Below are 23,211 nucleotides of genomic sequence, written 5' to 3' on the forward strand. Positions count from 1 at the left end.
CCCTGTGAATAATTCACAAAGAATTACTGAAGCAAGCAGTAGAGATGAAATGTTGAACAGGTCAACACAGAAATCTGCAAACTGTTCACAAGGAGTTCATAGAACTAGTGGGAATGTGTCTCATCTGTACCTAAACTATCTCCTCTTAGAATGACACTGCACAGAAGGAGGCCATTCGGCCCATCGTGCCTGTGCCGGCTCTTTGGTAGAGCTGTCCAATTAGTGCCACTCCCATGCTTTTTCGCCTTAGCCCAGAAATTTTTAATTTGCAATAAAGCACTATCTACAGCCCTAGTTACTTGATTAGCCGGGACACTGGTCACAGCGTCCCAACAGAACAGCTCCTTCTTTCCCCAGCTGGTGCCAGTGCCCCATGATTCAAAATCCCACACCACTCTTTGAGCCACGCATTCAACTCTCTGGTACTCTGTGGTACTTTATCAAACGCCTTTTGAAAGTCCATATACACAACTTCAACCACACTACTTCATCCACCATATTTGTTACATCATCAAAGAACTCAATCAAGTTAGTCAATCACGATTTGCATTTAACAAATCAGTGCTGGCTTTCATTTATTAACCTATATATTTCCAAGTGCCAATTAATTTTGTCTCAGATTAATGTCTCTAAAAGTTACCCCACCAACGACATTCCTGTAACTGTTGGGTTTATCTCTCTCCCTTTTTTTGAACAGGGGTGTAACATTTGAAAGTTTCCAGTCCTCTGGCACCACTCCCATATCTAAGCAGGATTGGAAGATTGTTAGGTTATTTCCACCCTTACTTCGCAACCTAGGATGCATCCCATCCGGACTTTGGGCGCTGCCAACCTATTAAGTACCACCTCTTTATCTACTTTTATCCTATTGAATTGATCTACTGCCTTCTCCTTTACGGTGACACTGGCATAATCCTCTTCTCTAGTGAAGGCAGATGCAAAGTACTCATTTCGTACCTTAGCCATGCCCTCTGCCTCGATAAGAAAATGTCCTTTTTAGTCCCTCATCGGCCCCAACCTTCCTTTGACTACCCTTTTACTATATATATGTTTATAAAAGACTTTTGGGTTCCCTTTTATGTAACCAGCTCCTTCTACTTGTTGTTGGAGGTGAGGGGTTTAAGAAGACGGTTAGCAGTAGAGAATAGAAACCAGAGAGTAATGGTTTTAATAGAGACTAAGGCGTCAAAGGAGGGTGTGGTTGATCAGATCTGTAGCTGCAGAAATGGCATGGTAAATGGAGAGCCATACACTCTCTTCCCCCTTCTTGTTTCCTTCTTAAGTTCTACCCTGTACTTTTTGTATTCAGCTTGGTTGTATTCAGCCTCTGCATCGAGCGACTTCTCATCCTTGGTGATTTCAATCTCCCTCTCAATTTATCATGCTCGCTCTCCTCTGAGTTCACTGCACTCCTATCCTCCCTTAATCTCTCCCTCCATGTAAACTCCCCAACCCATATTCATAGCCACCCCCTCAGTCTTGCCATTTCTCGTGGTCTCGCTACTCCCATCGTGTCAATCGCAGCTAAGGCCATCTCCGACCACTTCCTTGTAGCGCTCCCCCCCCTACATCCCCCTTCCCCTTACACCACCCCCCCCCCTCCCCTACTTCCTTCTGTGTCTACCCCGGAAAAAACTCTCTCCCAACTCTCACAACTGCATTTACGAAATCCCAATTGTCCAGCCTTTGGCCCTCCATTTACCACGACATTTCTGCAGCTACCGATCAGATCAACCACACCCTCCTTTGACGCCCTAGTCTCTATTAAAACCATTACTCTCGGTTTCTATTCTCTACTGCTAACCGTCTTCTTAAACTCCTCTCCTCTGTCTCCTCCACCCTCACCTCCAACAACAAGTACAAGGAGCTCATGAAGTTCTTTGTCTCTAAGATTGAGACCATCGATCAGCTGCCTCTGCCACTTCCTTTCCTTCCCCTTGCCCACTGGGCCAAACTTCCTCTAAAGGCCCACCTGCCCGAGCCCCGAACTCGCATCTTTCTCCAGTTTCTCTCCGATCTCCCCTCATGACCTCTCCGCACTCATCTTGTCCATGGGACCCACTTCCTGCTCCCTTGACCCTATTCCCATTAAACTGCTGACCACCCAACTTCCATTTCTGGCTCCCATGTTAGCTGACATTGTTGACGGTTCTCTCTCCTCAGGTACTGACCCCTCTCCTTCAAATCTGATGTCATCACCCCTCTCTTCAAAAAAACCAACCCTTGACTCCTCTGTCTTTGCAAACTACCCACCCATCTCCAACCTCCCTTTCCTCTCCAAAGTCCTTGAACGTGTTGTCGCCTCCCAAATCCATGCCCATCTTTCTCAGAACTCCATATTTGAATCCCTCCAATCAGGTTTCCGCCCCTGCCACAGTACCGAAACGGCTCTCATCAGAGTCACAAATGACATCCTTTATGACTGTGACAAAGGTAAACAATCCCTCCTCGTACTTCTTGACCTGTCTGCAGCCTTTGACACGGTTCATTTCGCCATCTCCCGCCAACACCACTACACAGTCATCGAGCTGGGTGGGACTGCATTCACCTGGTTCCATTTTTATTTATCTAATCGTAGCCAAAGAACCACCTGCAATGGCTTCTCTTCCCAATCCTGCATCGTTACCTCTGGTGTCCCCCAAGGATCTATCCTTGGCCCCCTCCTATTTCTCAGCTACATGCTACCCCTCAGCGACATCATCCAAAAACACAACATCAGTTTCCACATGTAAGCTGACAACACCCAGCTCTACCTCACCACCACGTCTCTCGACCCCTCCACGGTCTCTAAATTGTCAGACTGCTGACCCAACATCCAGTACTGTATGAGCAGAAATTTTCTCCAATTAGATATTGGGAAGACTGAAGCCATTGTTCCTGCCACGAACTCCGTTCCCTAGCCACCAACTCCATCCCTCTCCCTAGCATCTGTCTGAGGCTGAACCAGACTGTTCGCAACCTTGGTATAGAAACATAGAAGATAGGAGCAGGAGTAGGCCATTCGGCCCTTCGAGCCTGCTCCGCCATTCAATGTGATCATGGCTGATCATCCAAATTCAGTACCCTGTCCCTGCCTTCTCCCCATATCCCTTGATCCCTTTAGCCTCAAGAAACATATCCAACTCTTTCTTGAATATATTTAATGAACTGGCCTCCACCGCCCTCTGTGGCAGAGAATTCCACAGGTTCACCACTCTCTGGGTGAAGAAATTCCTCCTCATTTCTGTCCTAAATGGCTTACTCCTTATCCTTTGACTATGACCCCTGGTTCTAGACTCCCTGGCCATCAGAAACATCCTTTCTGCATCTAGTCTGTCCAGACCTGACAGAATTTTATAAGTTTCAATGAGATCCCCTCTCAATCTTCTAAACTCCAGTGAGTATAAGTCCAATCGACCCAATCTCTCCTCATACGTCATTCCTGCCATCCCAGGTATCAGCCTGGTGAATCTTCGCTGCACTCCCTCCATGGCAAGAACGTCCTTCCTCAGGTAAGGTGACCAAAACTGCACACAATACTCAAGGTGTGGTCTCACCAAGGCCCTGTACAACTGCAGCAAGACATCCTTGTTCTTGTACTCGAACCCTCTTGCTACAAAGGCCAACATACCATTTGCCTTCTTAACCGCCTGCTGCACCTACATGCTTACCTTCAGCGACTGGTGCACAATAACACCCAGGTCTCTTTGCATTTCCCCTTCTCCCAATCTATTGCCATTTAAATAATGATCTGCCTTCCTGTTTTTGCCACCAAAGTGGATAACCTCACATTTATCCACATTATAGTGCATTTGCCATGTTTCTGCCCAATCACCCAACCTGTCCAAATCGTACTGGAGTTTCACAACATCCTCATCACAGCATACCCTCCCACCCAGCTTTGTGTCGTCTGCAAATTTGGAGATATTACATCCAATTCCCTCGTCCAGATCATTAATATATATTGTGAACAGCTGGGGTCCTAGGACCGATCCTTGCGGTACCCCACTAGCCACTGCCTGCCACTCGGAAAACGACCAGTTTATTCCAACTCTTTGCTTTCTGTCCGCCAACCAGTTCTCTATCCAAGTCAATACCTTACCCCCAATCCCTTGTGCCTTAATTTTGCACGCTAATCTCTTATGTGGGACCTTATCGAAAGCCTTCTGAAAGTCCAAATACACCACATCCACTGGTTCTCCCTTATCTATTTTACCAGTTACATCCTCAAAAAATTCCAGTAGATTAGTCAAGCATGATTTACCTTTTGTAAATCCATGTTGACTTTGTCCGATCCTGTCACTGCTTTCCAAGTGCTCTGCTATTACATCTTTTATAATAGACTCTAGCATTTTCCCCACTACCGATGTCAGGCTTACCGGTCTATAATTCCCCGCTTTTTCTCTACCACCTTTTTTGAATAGTGGGGTAATGAAATAAAGAGTAGATTGCCTTTCAAAAGCTAGGCTTTATTAACCTTAAAAAACCAGCAAGTACATGTTGAGCACCCAGTCTCAATCAAACTGTAGAAAACTGAATTTAAGATGGCCACCACAGGTCACATGGAATCAACTAACCAATAAGTTTACAGCATATATCTCAAGGCAGGAAAACAGGCAACCAATTACAATGCTTCTTATAAAACAAGAATAATCACCACATTCACCCCTCCTTTTAAAATATACTTCAACCTAGGTAGCCTTTACAGTTTACAATTAGTTATTTATGACTAGAGCAATACATGTATAATGCCTTCAACAATTTTAAAATTTTACTATTAAATTATTAATTATTTTAAAAGTCCATTTTTAATCGGTCGACCGGATATCTTGTTTGTGTCGACCTTCTTAGCCTTGGTGGAGTTCCTTGCCCTCCCACACCAGGAGACACAGAAATATCTTCTGCAGGGAGGCTATCAATATCCTGATTATCAACGGTTTCCGGATTGGAAGTCCCATTAGAAGGTAAACTGGGAGGGTCATGAACATCCATCGGGGGCAGACTAAGAGAATTGTAAGTGTCTGCAATAGGATTGGAAATGTTCGTAGTATCTGTGACGACATCAACATTATCTGAATTATGGCTATTGTTAATGTCCTCAGGAGAGGGCTGGCCACCACAAGGAGCTAAGTCTTTAACTGAAACCGTACTTTCTTTCCCATCTTGGAATCGAATGTGAGCATATTGGGAATTTGCCTCCAATAGCTCCACCTCCTCCACTAAAGGATCATACTTTGACAGTCTAACATGGCGTCGGAGCAGCACAGGTCCCTGCATAGTAAGCCATGAAGGTACCGAATATCCCGTAGTGGATCTCTGCGGATAGTTGAAGAGCCTTTCATGGGGAGTCACATTAGTAGCCGTTGAAAGCAATGATCTAATGGAATGCAGGGCATCAGGCAGTACCATTTCCCACTGTGTATTCTTAAGGTTCCGGGATGTCAAAGCCAACATAACTGCCTTCCAGATCACCCCATTGTATCATTCGCACTGTCCATTACCCTGGGGATTATACGGGGTAGTTCTGCTTGTAGAAATTCCCCGACTCTGAAGGCATTCCTTCAACTGGGAAGACATAAAAGAACTTCCCTGATCCGAATGGATATACGCAGGCATCCCAAAGATGACAAAAAGTTGAGTCAGACATTTAATAACTGTAGCAGCTGATACATCTGCACAAGGAAAAGCAAAAGGGAACCTTGAAAACTCATCCACAACAGTAAATATATATCGATTCTGAGTCGTTGAAGGAAGAGGCCCCTTAAAACCAATGCTCAGGCGTTCAAAGGGAGAAGTAGCCTTTATAAGATGAGCTCGTTGAGGCTTAAAGAAATTCGGTTTACACCGGGCGCAGACAGAGCATGACGAAGTCATCTGCTTGACGTCTTCAACTGAAAAGGGCAAATTCTTACTGCGTACGAAGTGTATCATCCTCGTAACACCAGGATGGCACAAAGCATTATGAAGATTAATAAGCGTATCTCCGTGAAGCACAGAACAATAAGCCCTCGACAGCGCATCAGCAGCAACATTATCCTTCCCCAGACGATAGACTATATCGAAATGGTAGCATGCCAACTCGATCCTCCACCTCATTATTTTATCATTCTTAATCTTTCCGAAATGTTTGACATCAAACATGAAGGACACAGATTTTTGGTCAGTTACTAATGTAAAATGTCGCCCAGATAAATAATGTCTCCATTAACGCAGTGCTTCTACTATTGCGTACGCCTCTTTCTCTATTGATGAATGTCTCTGCTCACTATTGCTCAGAGTACGTGAGAAAAAGGCCACAGGTCTTCCATTTTGGTTCAGGGTAGCCCCAATTGCAAAATCGGAAGCGTCCGTCTCAATCACGAAGGGAACCTGCTCATCAATAGAATGCGCAACTGCTCCAAGGATATCCTTTTTATGATGATCAAAACACATCCTGGCCTCCCATGATAGAGGATATGTCGTAACCCGAATAAGGGGCCGGATCTTCTGCGAGAAGTTTGCAATCCAATTAGAATAATAAGAAAACAGTCCAACAACTCGTTGCAAGGCCTTAGAATTAGTAGGGCAAGGTAAATCAATCAGTGGTCGCAGCCGTTCTGGATCTGGTTTAATCTTGTTTCCCAAGATAATATACCCCAGTAAATTTACCTCGGTGGTCGAAAAGATACACTTCTCTTTATTGAAAGTTAAGCCAACTTTTTCCGCAACTTGAAGGAATCTTTCTAGATTAAAATCGTGCTCCACCCTTGATTTGCCACACACCGTGATGTCATCTAAATATGAGAAGGTGTCAGAGAGAGAGTTATCACTTATAAAAGCATCCATTGCCCGTTGAAAACAGGCAACACCGTTAGTAACACCAAATGGTACTCGGCAAAACTGGTACAACTTTCCGCCAGCTTCAAAGGCCGTATATGGTTTGTCCCTCTTAGCGATAGGAATCTGATGATAAGCACTCTTTAGGTCAATAGTGCTAAAAACCTTATATTGAGATACTTTATTGATAAGCTCATCAATCTTAGGCAGGGGGTACGCATCTAATTGAGTATACCTGTTAATAGTTTGAGAGTAGTCTATCACCATTCACTTCTTATGTCTCTCATTAGTGGTGACAACTACCTGTGCCCGCCAGGGCGAAAAACTAGGTTCAATGATTCCTTCCGATAAAAGACGTTGAACTTCAGAATTAATAAATTCTTTATCCTGACTGCTATACCTTCTTGACTTGGTAGCAGTTGGCTTACAGTCCGGCATCAAATTGGAAAAAAGTGATAATGGAGAAATGAATAAAGAAGTTAATCCACAAATAGACAAAGGTGGCTTGGTTCCTCCGAAAGAAAGACTGAGGGACTCATGTAATTGAAGCACATCATGACCAATCAAAATGTCCGCACAGAGATTAGGCAGAACGGATAGGCGTATATCAGTATACGTATTACCTAGGAGAATTAATTTCACAAGGCAACAACCAGCTACTTGTGAGGTGAGAGTCGTCTGAGCCACACACACCTGATAGGAAACAGGCAAAATTTTCAAACGCTTCTCCCTCACAAACTGAAGACTTATAAAGCTCTCAGTACTGCCCGTATCTATAAGGGCCTTCACTTCTAACCCATTAACTTGGGCCATAACTATAGCTTTGTTTAGGCCATGGGAAAAGGCGGCAGAAACTGATGCAATAAACGCCCTATCTAAAGGCTGAATGGTCGCAGAGGAGGCAACCGATTTGCAAACACGTGCGTAATGACCCCCCTTGCCGCATTTACTACACACAGCCTCCCGGGCAGGGCACTTCAGACGGGGGTACTGGGCGTTCCCGCAAAAATAACACTTCTGAATCCTAGAGGCAACAGCTGCCGAAGTAGAAACTGTTTCGGAATCTGGTAAACCATTCCTATTAAATCCACGTAACTCCCTTTCATCCGGAACTGCCGAAACCACGGTCGCAGGCCGATCAAAAAGAGCATAAGAATCCGAACTTCTCTGAGCCAAATCCAATGTAAAGGCTTGCTCAAAAGCACTCTTAAGATCCAAGATCTTATTTTCTAATAACCGCTGACGAATTGATCTAGACAGTAATCCATTAATAAATGCATCCCGTACCGACTCTTCCCTATGTTCTTCTGCAGACACGGCCTTATAATTACAGTTAGCACCAAGGCGCCGGAGTGCTTGTAAATAAGCATCCAAGGATTCTCCCGCCTGCTGCCTACGGGCAGATAAAAGGTGACGTGCAAATACCTCATTTTTGGGTTTAACAAAAAAAAATTCCAACGTAGCAATAGCCAATTCATAAGTTTCACAGTCCAAAATATACTTATACACATCCGGAGCAATGTAGTTGATTAGTATATCCAACTTATTTAGAGATTGCTGATCCAACACACCCAAAAAGTTTTTAAATGTACGATACCAATGTTTCCATTGATCATCCACTCCTGCAGAATTAGGGTCAGCATTTAATCGTTCTGGTCGAAGATATCGTTCCATTATAGCAAAAGGTTAATAAATTGAAATAAAGAGTAGATTGCCTTTCAAAAGCTAGGCTTTATTAACCTTAAAAAACCAGCAAGTACATGTTGAGCACCCAGTCTCAACCAAACTGTAGAAAACTGAATTTAAGATGGCCACCACAGGTCACATGGAATCAACTAACCAATAAGTTTACAGCATATATCTCAAGGCAGGAAAACAGGCAACCAATTACAATGCTTCTTATAAAACAAGAATAATCACCACAGGTAACATTAGCTACCCTCCAATCCATGGGTACTGTTCCAGAGTCTATCGAGTTCTAGAAGATGACCAGCAATGCATCTACTATCTCTAGGGCCACTTCCTTAAGTACCCTGGGATGTAGACCATCAGGCCCTGGGGATTGATCGGCCTTCAGTCCCATCAATTTTCCTAACACCATTTCCCTACAGATACTGATTTCTTTCAGTTCCTCCCTCTCATTAGACCCTATGTTCCCCGGCATCTCTGGGAGGTTATTTGTGTCCTCCTTTGTGAAGACAGAACCAAAGTATGTATTTAGTTGGTCTGCCATTTCCTTGTTTCCCATTATAAATTCCCCTGATTCTGACTGTAAGGGACCTACGCTTGACTTCACCAATCTTTTTCTCTTCACATATCTATAAAAGCTTTTACAGTCAGTTTTTATGTTCCCTGCAAGCTTACTCTCATATTCTATTTTCCCTTTCTTAATTAATCCCTTTGTCCTCCTTTGTTGACTCCTAAACTGCTCCCAATCCTCAGGATTATTGCTTTTTCTAGCCAATTTATATGTCCTCTCCTTGGATCTTATGCTATCCCTAATTTCCCTTGTTAGCCACGGTTGAGTCACCTTTTTTGTTTTATTTTTATGCCAAACTGGGATGAACAAATTCTGTAGCGCAGCCATTCGGTCTTTGAATGTTTGCCATTGCCTATCCACCGTCAACCCTTTGAGTGCCATTCCCCAATCAATCCTACCCAACTCGCGCCTCAGACCATCGTAGTTTCCTTTATTTAAATTCAGGACCCTAGTCTCTGAGTCAAATACTTCATTCTCCATCTTAATGAAGAATTCGATCATATTATGATCGCTCCGACCCAAGGGGCCTCGTACAACAAGATTGCTAATTAATCCTTTCTTGTTACATAATACCAAGTCTAAGATGGCCTGATCTCTGGTTGGTTCCTCAACATATTGGTCCAGGAAGCCATCCTGTAAACACTCCAGGAATTCCTCCTCCACAGTATTGTTACTAATTTGGTTGGCCCAATCTATATGTAGATTAAAGTCACCCATGCTGTGCCCTTATTGCACGCTTCTTTAATTTCCCTTTTAATGCCATCCCCAACCTCCACCTTACTGTTGGGAGGTCTATATACCACTCCCACTAATGTTTTTTTCCCCTTGGTATTTCTCAATTCTACCCATACAGATTCCACATCATCAGAGCTAATATCCTTCATTAGAATTGTATTAATCCCTTTTTTAACCAGTAATGCTACCCCACCTCCCTTTCCTTTTTGCCTATCTTTCCTGAATATCGAATACCCCTGGATGTTGAGTTCCCAGTCTTGGCCATCCTTGAGCCACGTTTCCGTAATCCCAACCAAATCATATTCGTTTACCTCTATTTGCGCAGCCAATTCATCCACCTTATTACAAATGCTCCTCGCATTAAGACACAAAGCCTTCAGGCTTGTTTTTTTAACACTCTTAGACCTATTAGAATGATTATTTACTGTGGCCACGTTTGATTTAAACCGTTGATTTCTCTGACTGCCACTTTTGTTTTTCTCCTTCCTATCTTTTGCTTTTATCCCTGTTTTCCTTTCCTCTGTCTCCCTGCTCAGGTTCCCAACCCCATATTTGACCCTGAAATGAGCTTCCAACCACACATCCATGGCATAACTAAGATCGCCTATTTTTACCTCCATAATATCGCCTGTCTCCGCCCCACCTCAGCTCATTTGCTGCTGAAACCCTCATCCATGCATTTGTTACCTCTGGACTTGACTATTCTAACGCACTCCTGGCTGGTCTCCTACATTCTACCCTACGTAAACTTGAGGTCATCCAAAACTTGGCTGCCCGTGCCTTAACTCACTCCAAGTCCCGTTCACCCATCGCCCCTGTGCCCACTGACCTATGTTGACTCCCAGTTAAGCAACACCTCGATTTTAAAATTCTCATCCTTGTTTTCAAATCCCTCCATGGCCTCGCCCCTCCCTATCTCTGTAATCTCCTCCAGCCCCACAACCTCCCGAGATATCTGCGCTCCTCTAATTCTGCCCTTTTGAGCATCCCTGATTTTAATCGCTCAACCATTGGTGGCCATACCTTCAGCTGCCTGGGCCCTAAGCTCTGGAATTCCCCTCCTAAACCGCTCCGCCTCTCCACCTCTCTTTCCTCCTTTAAGATGCTCCTTAAAACCTACCTCTTTGACCAAGCTTTTGGTCATCTGCCCTAATTTCTCCTTATGTGGCTTGGTGTCAAATTTTTTGTCTTATAATACTCCTGTGAAGCGCCTTGGGACATTTTACTATAAAGGCACTATATAAATACAAGTTGTTGTTGTGGTGGTTCACTACTGATTTATGAACCTGACATTTATCATAAGCTTCCATTTTCTGTTTCATTTTAACCTCTATATTTTTATCCATCCAGGGAGTCCTAGCTTTGGATGTCCTTCATTTCCCACTTGTGGAAATGTATCTCAGCTGCACCCGAACTATCTCCTCTTTGAAGGCCCCCCATTGCTCATTTACGGTTTTACCTGCCAATCTTTGATTCCAAACCACCTGGGCCAGATCTCTTTTCAACTCCCTGAAATTAGCCCTCCTCCAATTGAATATTTTCACAGTTGAAAATTCCTTCTCCTTTTCTATAACTACTCTAAACCTAATGATATTGTGATCACTGTTTCCCAAATGCTCTCCCACTGAGACATGCTCCACTTGCCCCACTTCATTCTCCAGAACTAGATCCACTGCTGCTTCCTTCCTCGTTGGGCTGGAAACATACTGATTAAGAAAGTTCTCCTGTACATTTTTCAGAAATTCCTCCCCCTCTTTGCCCTTTACACTGTTATTTTCTCAGTCTATATTGAAGCCACCCATTATCTGTAGTTCTTACATCTTCCTTCAATTTGCCTGTAAATGTTCTCCTCTATCTCCTCTCATTATTCGGTGGCCTATAGTGTACTCCCAGCAGCGAATTAGCTCCTCCATTGTTTCTTAATTATAACCAATTAGATTCTGTTTTTGAACCCTCAAGTGCATCATCCCTTTCTAGTGCTGCAACAGTATCTTTGATCAATACTGCCACCCTCCATCCTCTTTTTCCTTCCATATCTTTCCTGAATAAATTGTAGCCAAAAATATTAGGTGCCCATTCCTCCCCTTGTTTGAGCCAGATCTCCATTATATCATAATGCCATGTAGCTACTTGTGCCTGCAGCTCACCAACTTTGTTTACCACGCTCCGGGCATTTACGCACCTGCTCGCCAAACCCATCTTAGTCGACTTCCTATTTCTGAACTACTCTTTATTCTAAAGCTGTTTGTCTCTCCCAGTCCTCTGTACACCTTGTACCTCCTCTCGAATGCTTCATCCTGGTGCCCCTCCTCAGCCAAATTAGTTTAGACCCTCCCTCTAGCACTCGTTAACTTCCCTGCGAGGACATTGGTTCCGGCCCTGTTGAGGTGCAACCCGGCCATCTTGTACAGGTCTGTCCTGCCTCAGAACTGGTCCCAATGCCCCAGGAATCTGAAGCCCTCCCTCCTGCACCATTTCTTCAGTCACACATTAACCTGTCTTATCTTACTACTCCTATACTCACTAGCACGTGGCACTAGGCATCATCTAGGAGTGGCAAATGGAATTCAATCCAGAGAAGTGTGAGGTAATGCATTTGGGGAGGGCTAACAAGGAAAGGGAATACACATTAAATGGTAGGACACTGAGTAGTGTAGAGGAACAAAGGGACCTTGGAGTGCATGTCCACAGATCCCTGAAGGTAGCAGGCCAGGTAGATAAGGTGGTTAAGAAGGCATACGGAATGCTTGCCTTTATTAGCCATGGCATAGAATACAAGAGCAGGGGGGTTATGCTTCAACTGTATAAAACACTAGTTAGGCCTCAGCTAGAGTATTGCGTGCAGTTCTGGTCACCACATTACAGGAAAGATGTGATTGCCCTAGAGAGGGTACAGAGAAGATTTACAAGGATGTTGCTGGGAGTAGAGAATCTTAACTATGAGGAGAGACTGGATAGGCTGGGTCTGTTTTCCTTGGAGCAGAGGAGGTTCAGGGGAGACCTTATTGAAGTGTATAAAATTATGAGGGGCCTAGATAAAGTGGATAGAAAGGACCTATTTCCCTTAGCAGAGGGGTCAAAACCAGGGGGCACAGATTTAAAGTAATTGGTGGAAGGTTTAGAGGGGATTTGAGGGGAAATGTCTTCACCCAGAGGGTTGTGGGGGTCTGGAATTCACTGCCTGAAAGGGTGGTAGAGGCAGGAACCCTAACCACATTTAAAAAGTACTTGGATGTGCACTTGGGATGCTCTAACCTGCAGGGCTACGGACCAAGAGCTGGGAAGTGGGATTAGGCTGGAGAGCTCTTTGTTGGCCGGCGCGGACACGATGGGCCGAAATGGCCTCCTTCCATGCTGTAACTTTCTATGATTCTATGATCTAAAGATTACTACCTTTGAGGTCCTGCTCTTTACCTTCCTCCATAGCTCCTTAAACTCTGTCTGTAGGACCTCAAACCCTTTTCATACCTACATCATTGGTTACAACATGGACCATGACTTCTGGCTGTTCCCCTTTCCCCCGCAAAATGTTCTGCACTCGTTCAGTGATGTCCTTTACCATGGCACCAGAGAGGCAACACACCATGCGAGACTCACACCGACAGTTGCAGAAACGACTATCTATCCCCCTATCGAATCCCCTATGACCACTGCATTTCTACACTTTGCTGTGCCCTCCTGTGCAGTCATTTCCCCTGTGGTGCCGTGGACGTGTTCTAAACTGCATTCCCCCGAGGTGTCATCACCCTCAACACTGAAAACTGGTTTGAAAGTACCACACTCCCGGAGTATTTCCTACCCTGCCAGATGGTCACCCACTTACTATCCTCCTGGACTCTCTGTAGCTGTGGTGTGACCACCTCCTGGATCGTGCGCTCCAGGAAATTCTCAGCCTCCTGTATGCTCTGAGCTTCAGTTCGAGCAACTGGAGTCACATCCTGCACATGTAGTTATACAGGACATATGAAGCATGCTGGAGTTCGCACATGGCACAGGAATTGCAGGCAACTGTTGTGTCCCATCATTTTGCTTAAAAGTCTATGGGCTAAAAATTGGATTGCCCCCAAAAATGGGTGCAAGGGTCGCAATGCGGGATTAACCCACACCCGTTCAAATTGATGTATGCAGATTGTCAACTTCATGCTGCCTGCTAATTAGATTGATTGTGGCATGCAGCCCAGTGCTTAACATGCTGTTGAGTGGCTGCATGCTTAGCGGGGGGCCCAAGTTCATGTGAGGCTAGAACCAATTAAAGCTAGCCTGCACTTCTTAAAGGCAGCCTGCAGCTCTTAAAGGGGAGGTGGATTCTGGGTGCAGCAGGTGATTCAACTGGCTGAGGAACAAGTGTAAGCAGGAAGAAGAGTACTGATGGCACAACAGGTGAGAGAGCATGCTCCAAAGTTCTCGTATGCATCACTGGATTCCTTGGTGCAGGAGGTGGACAGGAGGAAAGAGGTCATGTATCCACAGGCAGCCAGGAGGCCCTCCAGGCAAAATCATAAAAGGCAATGGGAGCAGATAGCTGTCGTGGTCAATCCTAGCAATGTAGCCCTGAGGACCTGGATGCAGTGCCACAAGAAGTTTAATGACCTCACACGAGTGGTCAAGGTCAGTGAATTCATCTTCAAATGTTTTATCCTTACTACTGAACCACTAGGCTCACACACTGCTCAATTCACTACCCCCACTTCACCCACCTACAAAGAATCTCTATCAATCACAAATCATATCTAACATTCATAGCTTTAGCACTGCTGCAAGCCTCACATCCACATCTCACAGCTTGCACACACAGCCAGCTATTCAACCAAGACAGGCACATCACCCAAACAGATTGTACGACACTCACTGACACACTTCCCTCTTTCTTGCAGCTGAAGGTGGCACATTACAGGAGGCAGCAGGGGCTACCCGAAGGGGCACAAGTGTGCCTGCATAACCTTACCCCGATGGAAGAGACGGTGCTGGCCATTCTTGTGAGGGACATTGCTGAGCCCGTGGCCAGTGGCAGGGCTGAATCAATTGAATATGATAGTATCCTCATATGTAATCCTCCTTCTCACATCCCACTTACCCCTCGTCCCACAATCTCTACTGATTTACAAGCTGCAGATGGTGTAAGCATGCACCTCTTGCTTTTCCCCTCTCCCCTCACCACAACCTTACCTTGTGCCTTTCTCCTTTCAGGTAGGCAAGAACTGCAACTAGGCCAGGCACTGGTGGAGGAGCAGGAAATGCAAGAGGAAGAAGGCAATGATGCAGAAGACACTGCACCATCACTTGATTTCACACTCCCAGCCACCAGCTCAGATACTAGAGGATAGGTTAGATGCGGGATCTGCATGTGGTGAGACACTGGCACGAGTGGCCTGCAACCAAAGCAGGGGGAAAGGGTAGCACAGGTGCCAGCTACCCAGAGGGCGAGGTCGCACATGATCTCTGCTGCACAAGACTCAGATGAGGATTTCAATGGGGCAGCTTACAGAAGAACGCTGATGGATATGCACAATGAAATGCTTGGTGCATTGGTAAGCCTGCCAGAAAGCCTGAATGTGTGCCAACTTCTTCCTGCTTACACTTGTTCCTCAGCCAGTGGAATCACCTGCTGCACCCAGAATTCATCTCCCGTTTAAGAGCTGCAGGCTGCCTTTAAGAAGTGCAGGCTAACTTTAATTGGTTCTAGCCTCGCATGAACTTGGGCCCCCTGCTAAGCGTGCAGCAGTGTCAAGGAGCATGGAGGAGTCCAGCTTCAGCCTTGCACAGGGCTTTGGGCAGAGCTTGGAGCCCATCCTTTCCAGCGTGGAAGTGTGGGCAGATCCATTGATGCACTTGTGGACCCAACCATCATGTCGAATCTGATGGTTGAAGATTCCACTTCCATTGCAGCATCCACCCAATGTACTGGAATTTTTTGAGGATATAACTGGTAGAATAGATAAGGGAGAACCAGTGGATGTGGTGTATTTGGACTTTCAGAAGGCTTTCGATAAGGTCCCGCATAAGAGATTGGTGTGCAAAGTTAAAGCACATGGGATTGGGGGCAAGGTATTGACTTGGATAGAGAACTGGTTGGCGGACAGGAAGCAAAGAGTTCTAATAAACGGGTCTTTTTCCGAGTGGCTGGCAGTGACTAGTGGGGTATCGCAGGGATCGGTGCTAGGACCCCAGCTATTCACAATATATATTAATGATCTAGACGAGGGAACTAGATGTAATATCTCCAAGTTTGCAGACGACACAAAGCTGGGTGGGCGTGTGTGCTGTGAGGATGCAGAGAAACTCCAGTATAGAAACATAGAAACTAGGAGCAGGAGTAGGCCATTCGGCCCTTCGAGCCTGCTTCGCCCTTCAACGAGATCATGGCTGATCATCCAAACCCTAGCACCCGGTCCCTACACCGACAGCCATCCCACCCAAGCCCTATCCCCGTAACCCCACATATTTAATCCCCCCTAACACTAAGGGCCAATTTTTATCATGGCCAATCAGCCTAACCCGCACATCTTTGGACTGTGGGAGGAAACCGGAGCACCCGGAGGAAACCCACGCAAACACGGGGAGAATGTGCAAACTCCACACAGACAGTCACCCGAGGCCAGATTTGAACCCGGGTCCCTGGCGCTGTGAGGCAACAGTGCTAACCACTATGCCACCGTATGATTTGGACAGGTTGGGTGATTGGGCAGATGCAGTGTAATGTGGATAAATGCGAGGTTATCCACTTTGGTGGCAAAAACAGGAAGACAGATTATTATCTGAACGGCAATAGATTGGGAGAAGGGGAAGTGCAACGAGACCTGGGTGTCCTTGTGCACCAGTCGCTGAAGGTAAGCATGCAGGTGCAGCAGGCGGTTAAGAAGGCAAATGGTATGTTGGCCTTCGTAGCGAGAGGGTTTGAGTACAGGAACAAGGATGTCTTGCTGCAGTTGTACAGGGCCTTGGTGAGACCACATCTTGAGTATTGTGTGCAGTTTTGGTCACCTTATCTGAGGAAGGATGTTCTTGCCATGGAGGGAGTGCAGCGAAGATTCACCAGACTGATACCTGGGATGGCAGGAATGACGTGTGAGGAGAGATTGGGTCGAATGGGCTTATACTCGCTGGAGTTTAGAAGAATGAGAGGGGATCTCATTGAAAGTTATAAAATTCTAACAGGACTAGACAGACTAGATGCAGGAAGGATGTTCCCAATGGTCGGGGAGTCCAGAACCAGGGGTCACAGTCTAAGGATAAGGGGTAAGCCATTTAGGACAGAGATGAGGAGGAATTTCTTCACCCAGAGAGTGCTGAACCTGTGGAATTCTCTACCACAGAAGGCAGTGGAGGCCAATTCATTAAATATATTCAAGAAGGTGTTAGATATATTTCTTAAGGCTAAAGGGATCAAGGGATATGGGGAGAAAGCAGGGACAGGGTACTGAATTTGGATGATCAGCCATGATCTCATTGAATGTTATATATATACATATATGTTTTTAGTTTAGTATCCCTTTACTCCTATTATTTATGTATACCAGATGTTTATTTAATAATCCAGAGCCCTTTAATATGTTGGTATCCTCTAACTAGTTAATTTTAATCCCTTGGATTTAATTAATTACTCTTGATTATTTATATATTTACTGTTGCCTCTTGGTTTAAATTACTTTTTTAAAATTCATTCATGGGATGTGGGTTTTGCTGACAAGGCCTGCATTTATTGCCCATCCCTAATTGCCCTTGAGAAGGTACAACTAAGTGGTTTGCGAGACCATTGCAGGGGGCAGTTAAGAGTCAACCAGACCAGACCAGACGATTTCCTTCCCTAAAGGGTATTAGTGAACCAGGTGGTTTTTACAATCCGATAGTTTCATGGTTACCAATACTGATACTAGCTTTTTATTCCAGATTTATTTAATTAACTGAATTTAAATTCCCCAGCTGCCATGGTGGGATTTGAACTCACATCTATTGGGTTACTAGCCCAGTAACATTACCACTGATGCTACCAATCCCCTTATCACCTCCTTCCCCCTCTGCACTCTCACCACAGTCCCATCACCACTCTGTTTAGCAGATTCACCCAACTCTGTCTTCACCAAGCTCTGTGCTCACAGCTCAGAGTTAATCAAATAAACCTGAAAACAGGACCCTGTGGATTCTTCTTACAGAACTTAACATGAAATATTTCTGATGAAAGGTCATCGACCTGAAATATTAACTGTTTCTCTCACCACAGATGCTGCCTGACCTACTGAGTATTTTCAGCATTTTCTGTTTTTATTTCAGATTTCCAGCATTTGCAGTATTTTACTGTTGTTTTGACGAAATACTTCTCAATAAAGTAAACTTGTTTCTCAGAAAAACTAGAATATAATCTTTGTATGAATTATGCAAGCATGAAGCAGAACTTAATTCATCACCGTCTGCCGCAGCAAGACAAATCGAACTGAGTTGTAGTTGACATTTCTGTAAACATTTATATCTAAGATTCCCGTTTTACTTGCAAGTAGTTTCTTTAGGTAATTCTCAGCAGCTCAGCTTGATGGGATTACATGACAAATATACTATTTACAAAACAATCCAACAAGGTAACAAGGTACAGTCTGGCAACTTTAATTGATGGGTCAACATGAATAGTTAACAGGAAGCCTTCTTGTGGTATACCAACCCGTAACAATTTTGCAATCAAACAGTACATGTCAAAATACTTTGTTCCCTTCAAAGAGGTACTACAGCAGTAAACCAGACATCTTGTCTATGTACAAACGTGCTGACCTTTAAGTAATATTCAACCTCCATTTTGAGTGGTGTTTAAAACTAAATGAAAACAAGAGCAACAATAGGGAAAATAATCTAAAAATTCACCTACAAAGACAGCTCAACAGGATATGCATCTGTGCCAGTCAGTGGGAAATGAAGTTTAATATACACAAATGCATAGCACTGCATATTGGCAACAAAAATAAGAGGCATATGTACTCTATGGGTGGGCTGGAACTTGCCATGGGGTGGGGGTTGAAAAAGACCTGGGGCATTGGATGACAATGCATTCACCATATTAAAACAGTATGAAGCAGCAGTACACTGAACAGAATGCTGGGTTATTGCCAAATGAGTTGCGTTTATGGCCCTAGAAGTAATGCTGCAGCTGCACCTAGAGTGCCCCATACAGTGTACATCTGTGACATAAGGAGGCAAACAGGCTTTAGAGGCATTGCAGAAGAGAGCAGCAAGGGTGCTCCCAGTATTAGAGATAAATTATGAATGACTTGATATAAATAAATAGTATAGACAATTTTAAGTATATGGGTAATTTCAGATACATGATTTAACACTAAAAGTGAATTGTGCAACCCATGTTCCTGTCCAGCAAGGCCCCCGCGTCATGTCTCCCACTCTACCTCAGGTCACCTCTATTATTTTCAATGTTTGAGGAAAAATAGATCTCTTTTGTGTATTGTTTACTAGTTTAACTGTTACATTTAATAAATTTGTTCCATTGTTTATAGCCTAAGCCACAGTTTGATGTGTTTTCTGAAGTCTAGGAGACCACGAAATGGCTCATTACATGTCCCGTAAGCTAAATACAAGGGTTTCTGTTCAACCCCTGGGCTTGCTTTATTGCAAGACTAGCTAAAGTGCCCGGCGGTGCCGAGGGATTTTTGAGGGCATGTTGTTGTTGGAAGAGAGAGAGAGAGCGACTGGGGGGAAGAGAGAGTGCGACTGGGGGGAAGAGAGAGCGCGACTGGGGGGAAGGGGGGGTGTAGTGTATGTGCTTTAAGTCAGAACTACTTTTTACAGCTCCTGTATACTGTAGTACCGGCAGTGACCACACCGGTATATAAGCTGTGCGCATGCCTCTGTACCCCAGTCTAGAGATTACCCTCCTCCAGTAAAGACCTGTTATTTGTTTATGTACAGCATCCGTGTAATTATTTATCCACTGAACCACGGATCTAACAGTGGCGACGAGTGTTGATGCGAATCTACCTGCAACATTAAAAAAATTTAAAAATTGTCGAGTCCAGGAACACGGGCGTCGACCGCGAGCAACCGCCCAGCAGTCAGGCAGAGATCCAACTTCGCTGGGGAGGATGTGGAGAGCCGGGCTTGGTTCCCCAGCCACAATGAGCAGTAAGAGACCGACGACAGGTCTAGAGCAGACCCTTCCCGAGCAGCGGCGGCTGGAACCGACCGACGGCAGCGAGAGAGAGCCGGGCAGCGTCGACGGGGTAAGAAAGAGGGTGAAGAGAGCAGGGCGCAGCCGGGGGTTGATCACCGAGTGGCGTCGAGGAAAAATACTGCAAACCGGAGAGAGAGAGGGTAAGAAACAGCCGGGTTCTAGACTGAGCGGCGTCGACAAATATCAAGAGAAGAACGTGCAGAGCACAGCCAGGGATCACGGGCTGATCAGGGTCCACGGGGCGAAGCAAGGGGAGACGCCATTGAGCCGCGGAGAAGCAGGGAGAGCGCAGGAGACACCATTGAGCCGCGGAGAAGCAGGGAGAGCGCGGGAGGCGCCATTGAGCCGCGGAGAAGGAAGAGCGCGGGAGACGCCATTTTGCGAAGCCGCAGCGGAGAAGACGGGCGAGCATGGGAGGAAAGGAAAGCGCAGGAGACGCCATTTTGTGCCAGCGGAGAAGGGGAAGCGCGGGAGGCGCCCTTGGTGATAGTTAATGCACAACCAAGGATGCCGAAGAGTGGCAGTATCTCTACGTTCGACAATGAAGTCGAAGATTGGGCGACATATGTGGAACGTATTGAGGTGTACTGCAGGGCGAATGAAGTGCCAGATGTTAATAAAGCACTGGTTCTGTTAAATTCCATGGGTGCAAAAACTTATGGGTTACTGCGAAATCTAATAACCCCAGAGAAGCCGGTAAACAAGAATTTTGAAAGCATAGCAGAAATCCTACAGGACCACTTAAACCCCACACCGCTGCTGATAGCAGAACGATTTAAGTTCCATAAAAGGAACCAACACAAAGACGAAAGCAATGCTGAGTACCTAACGGAACTGCGCAAGCTATCGAAATACTGCCAGTTTGGAGCGGGACTAGCAGACACGTTAAGGGACAAGTTTGTGTGTGGGCTACAAAGTGAAGGAACCCAGAAACGGCTTCTATCAGAAAAGGACCTTACGCTGGACAAAGCTTTCAGTATGGCAGTATCACACGAAGCAGCCGCAAGGGGCGCTGCAGAGATACAACGGAGACCGCAAGAATATGGCACCAACGAAATGACCTATGGAACAGGGAAGTGCTATCGCTGCGGCAGAACAACACATGACCAGAAAGATTGTTGATTCAAGGGCCAAGTGTGCAGACAGTGTGGGAAAGCAGGACACATAGCAAGAGTCTGCAGGTCTGGGAAGAAAACCAACAGTAAGAAATCTCCACAGGAGAAGTACAAAAAGGTACACCAGGTGATGGACAGTAGTTCAGACGAACAGAAAAGTGACACAGACTCCGGAAGCAAGGAGCTGGGTTGTCTGAAACTATATAATGTAACCGAAATGGAGGATCACCAGACTATCTGGGTTACACTCAAGATAGACGGAGTCCAAGTGGAAATGGAATTGGACACAGGGTCAGCTCTAACAGTCATAAATCAAAGAGACTACAAGCGGCTATTTTCACACATACCCTTGAAAGCTACAGAGATTGTCTTGAAGACGTATACGGGGCAAAAAGTCTATCCCAAAGGAAAAATAAGGGTGAAAGTGACATATAAAGGTCAGGAAATACCTAAAATGGATATATATGTATTGCCAAATGGAGGACCACCACTGCTAGGACGTGAATGGATCCGGAAGATACATTTAGATTGGCATTCCATACAGGCACTGAAGGTGGAGGCCAAAAAGGATGACGACGTCACACCTGGACTGTCAAAAATGCTAACTGACGCAAAAGAGGTGTTCCAGGAGGGACTAGGAACACTAAAAGGAATAACAGCAACAATTAAAATATAGGATAATGCAAGCCCAAAGTTTCTGAAGGCCAGACCAGTGCCTTATGTGATCAGACCAGCGGTTGAAGCAGAGCTGGAAGGGTTGGAACGTTCAGGAGTACTGTCCAAAGTGGACTGGAGCGAGTGGGCCCATCGTTCCTGTAATGAAGAGGTCGTTGAGTAATACGCCTGGGGAACCAAAGAAGGTCCGCATCTGTGGGGATTTTAAGGTGACAGTGAACCCAGTCCTTCACATGGTGCAATATCCGCTTCCACGAATTGAGGATATTTTCGCCTCGCTATCTAGTGGTAAACGCTTCACCAAAATTGATCTAGCCCAGGCGTACTTGCAAATGGAGGTAGAAGAAGCTTCGAAACATTACCTTACGATCAACACCCATAAAGGTCTCTATCAATACAACCGGCTGGTGTTTGGAGTAGCCTCGGCTCCGGCTATCTGGCAAAGGGCGATGGATCAGGTCCTGCAAGGGATTCCAGGGACCCAGTGTTATTTGGACGACATCTTGGTCACGGGTGAAAATGACGGTGATCACCTTGCTAACTTGGAGAAGGTGCTCGCCAGATTAAAGGAATATGGGCTACGAGCTAATCGCCACAAGTGCGAGTTTTTCCAGAAACAGATCTCGTATTGTGGCCACGTCATCGATGAAGAGGGGTTACATAAGTCCCCTGACAAGATAAAGGCAGTAGTTAAGGCTCCAGCACCGGAAAGTGTGTCACAACTGAGGTCGTTCCTCGGGCTGGTAAACTATTACCACAAGTTCTTACCAAATTTGTCTACGGTATTACACCCGCTGAACACCCTACTGCAAACAGGGGTACCATGGAAGTGGGATGACGAACGTAGACGAGCTTTCCAGAAGTGTAAAGAATTGATCACATCAAAAGAGGTGTTGGCCCATTTCAACCCAGCACTACCAATTCGTTTGGCATGTGATGCATCACCCTACGGCATTGGAGCGGTGCTGTCGCACAAATTCCCAGATAGGTTGGAGAGGCCAGTAGCCTTTGCGTCTCGGTCACTAACCTCAGCCGAGCGCAACTACGCCCAGATTGACAGGGAGGCCCTCAGCCTAGTATGGGGAGTAAAAAAATTCAACCACTATCTGCATGGACAGAAGTTCACCTTGCTGACTGACCACCAACCACTTGTCTCCATCTTTAATCCTAAGAAGGGCGTGCCAGTAATGACTGCACAGTGGTTACAAAGATGGTCCCTGTTTCTAGGGGCGGATCAATATGAAATAGAATATAAAGGCACGAGACAGCATGGGAACGCTGATGGGCTATTGTGCCTGCCACTGCCTACTGTGGAGGAAGCACCAGCAGTGGACCCTATCGAGATATTTTATTCGTCGATAATTGAACGATTGCCAGTAACAAACGCGGATAGAGGAGACCCGCAATGATCTGACGCTGTCACGGGTATATGAATTGACGGTGAGGGGATGGCCAGCACATGGCGA

The 23,211-nt window shown here is 45.5% G+C and overlaps 1 protein-coding gene across 1 annotated transcript in view; it reads left to right on the forward strand.

Moving 5' to 3' along the window:
- Positions 1-14,739: 14,739 nt before the first annotated feature.
- The window catches only part of LOC147098721 (ER lumen protein-retaining receptor 3-like), a 92,323-nt gene continuing 83,851 nt past the window's right edge, over positions 14,740-23,211 (forward strand). The window contains exon 1 of the mRNA XM_085969169.1: positions 14,740-14,836. Coding sequence (XP_085825295.1) covers positions 14,740-14,836 — 97 coding nt within the window. The remainder of the gene's footprint in view (positions 14,837-23,211) is intronic.

This window comes from Somniosus microcephalus, chromosome 28 (genome assembly GCF_052327205.1).
Source record: "Somniosus microcephalus isolate GS21.2 chromosome 28, FLI_Smic_1.0, whole genome shotgun sequence".
In the NCBI taxonomy this organism is placed as follows: domain Eukaryota; kingdom Metazoa; phylum Chordata; class Chondrichthyes; order Squaliformes; family Somniosidae; genus Somniosus; species Somniosus microcephalus.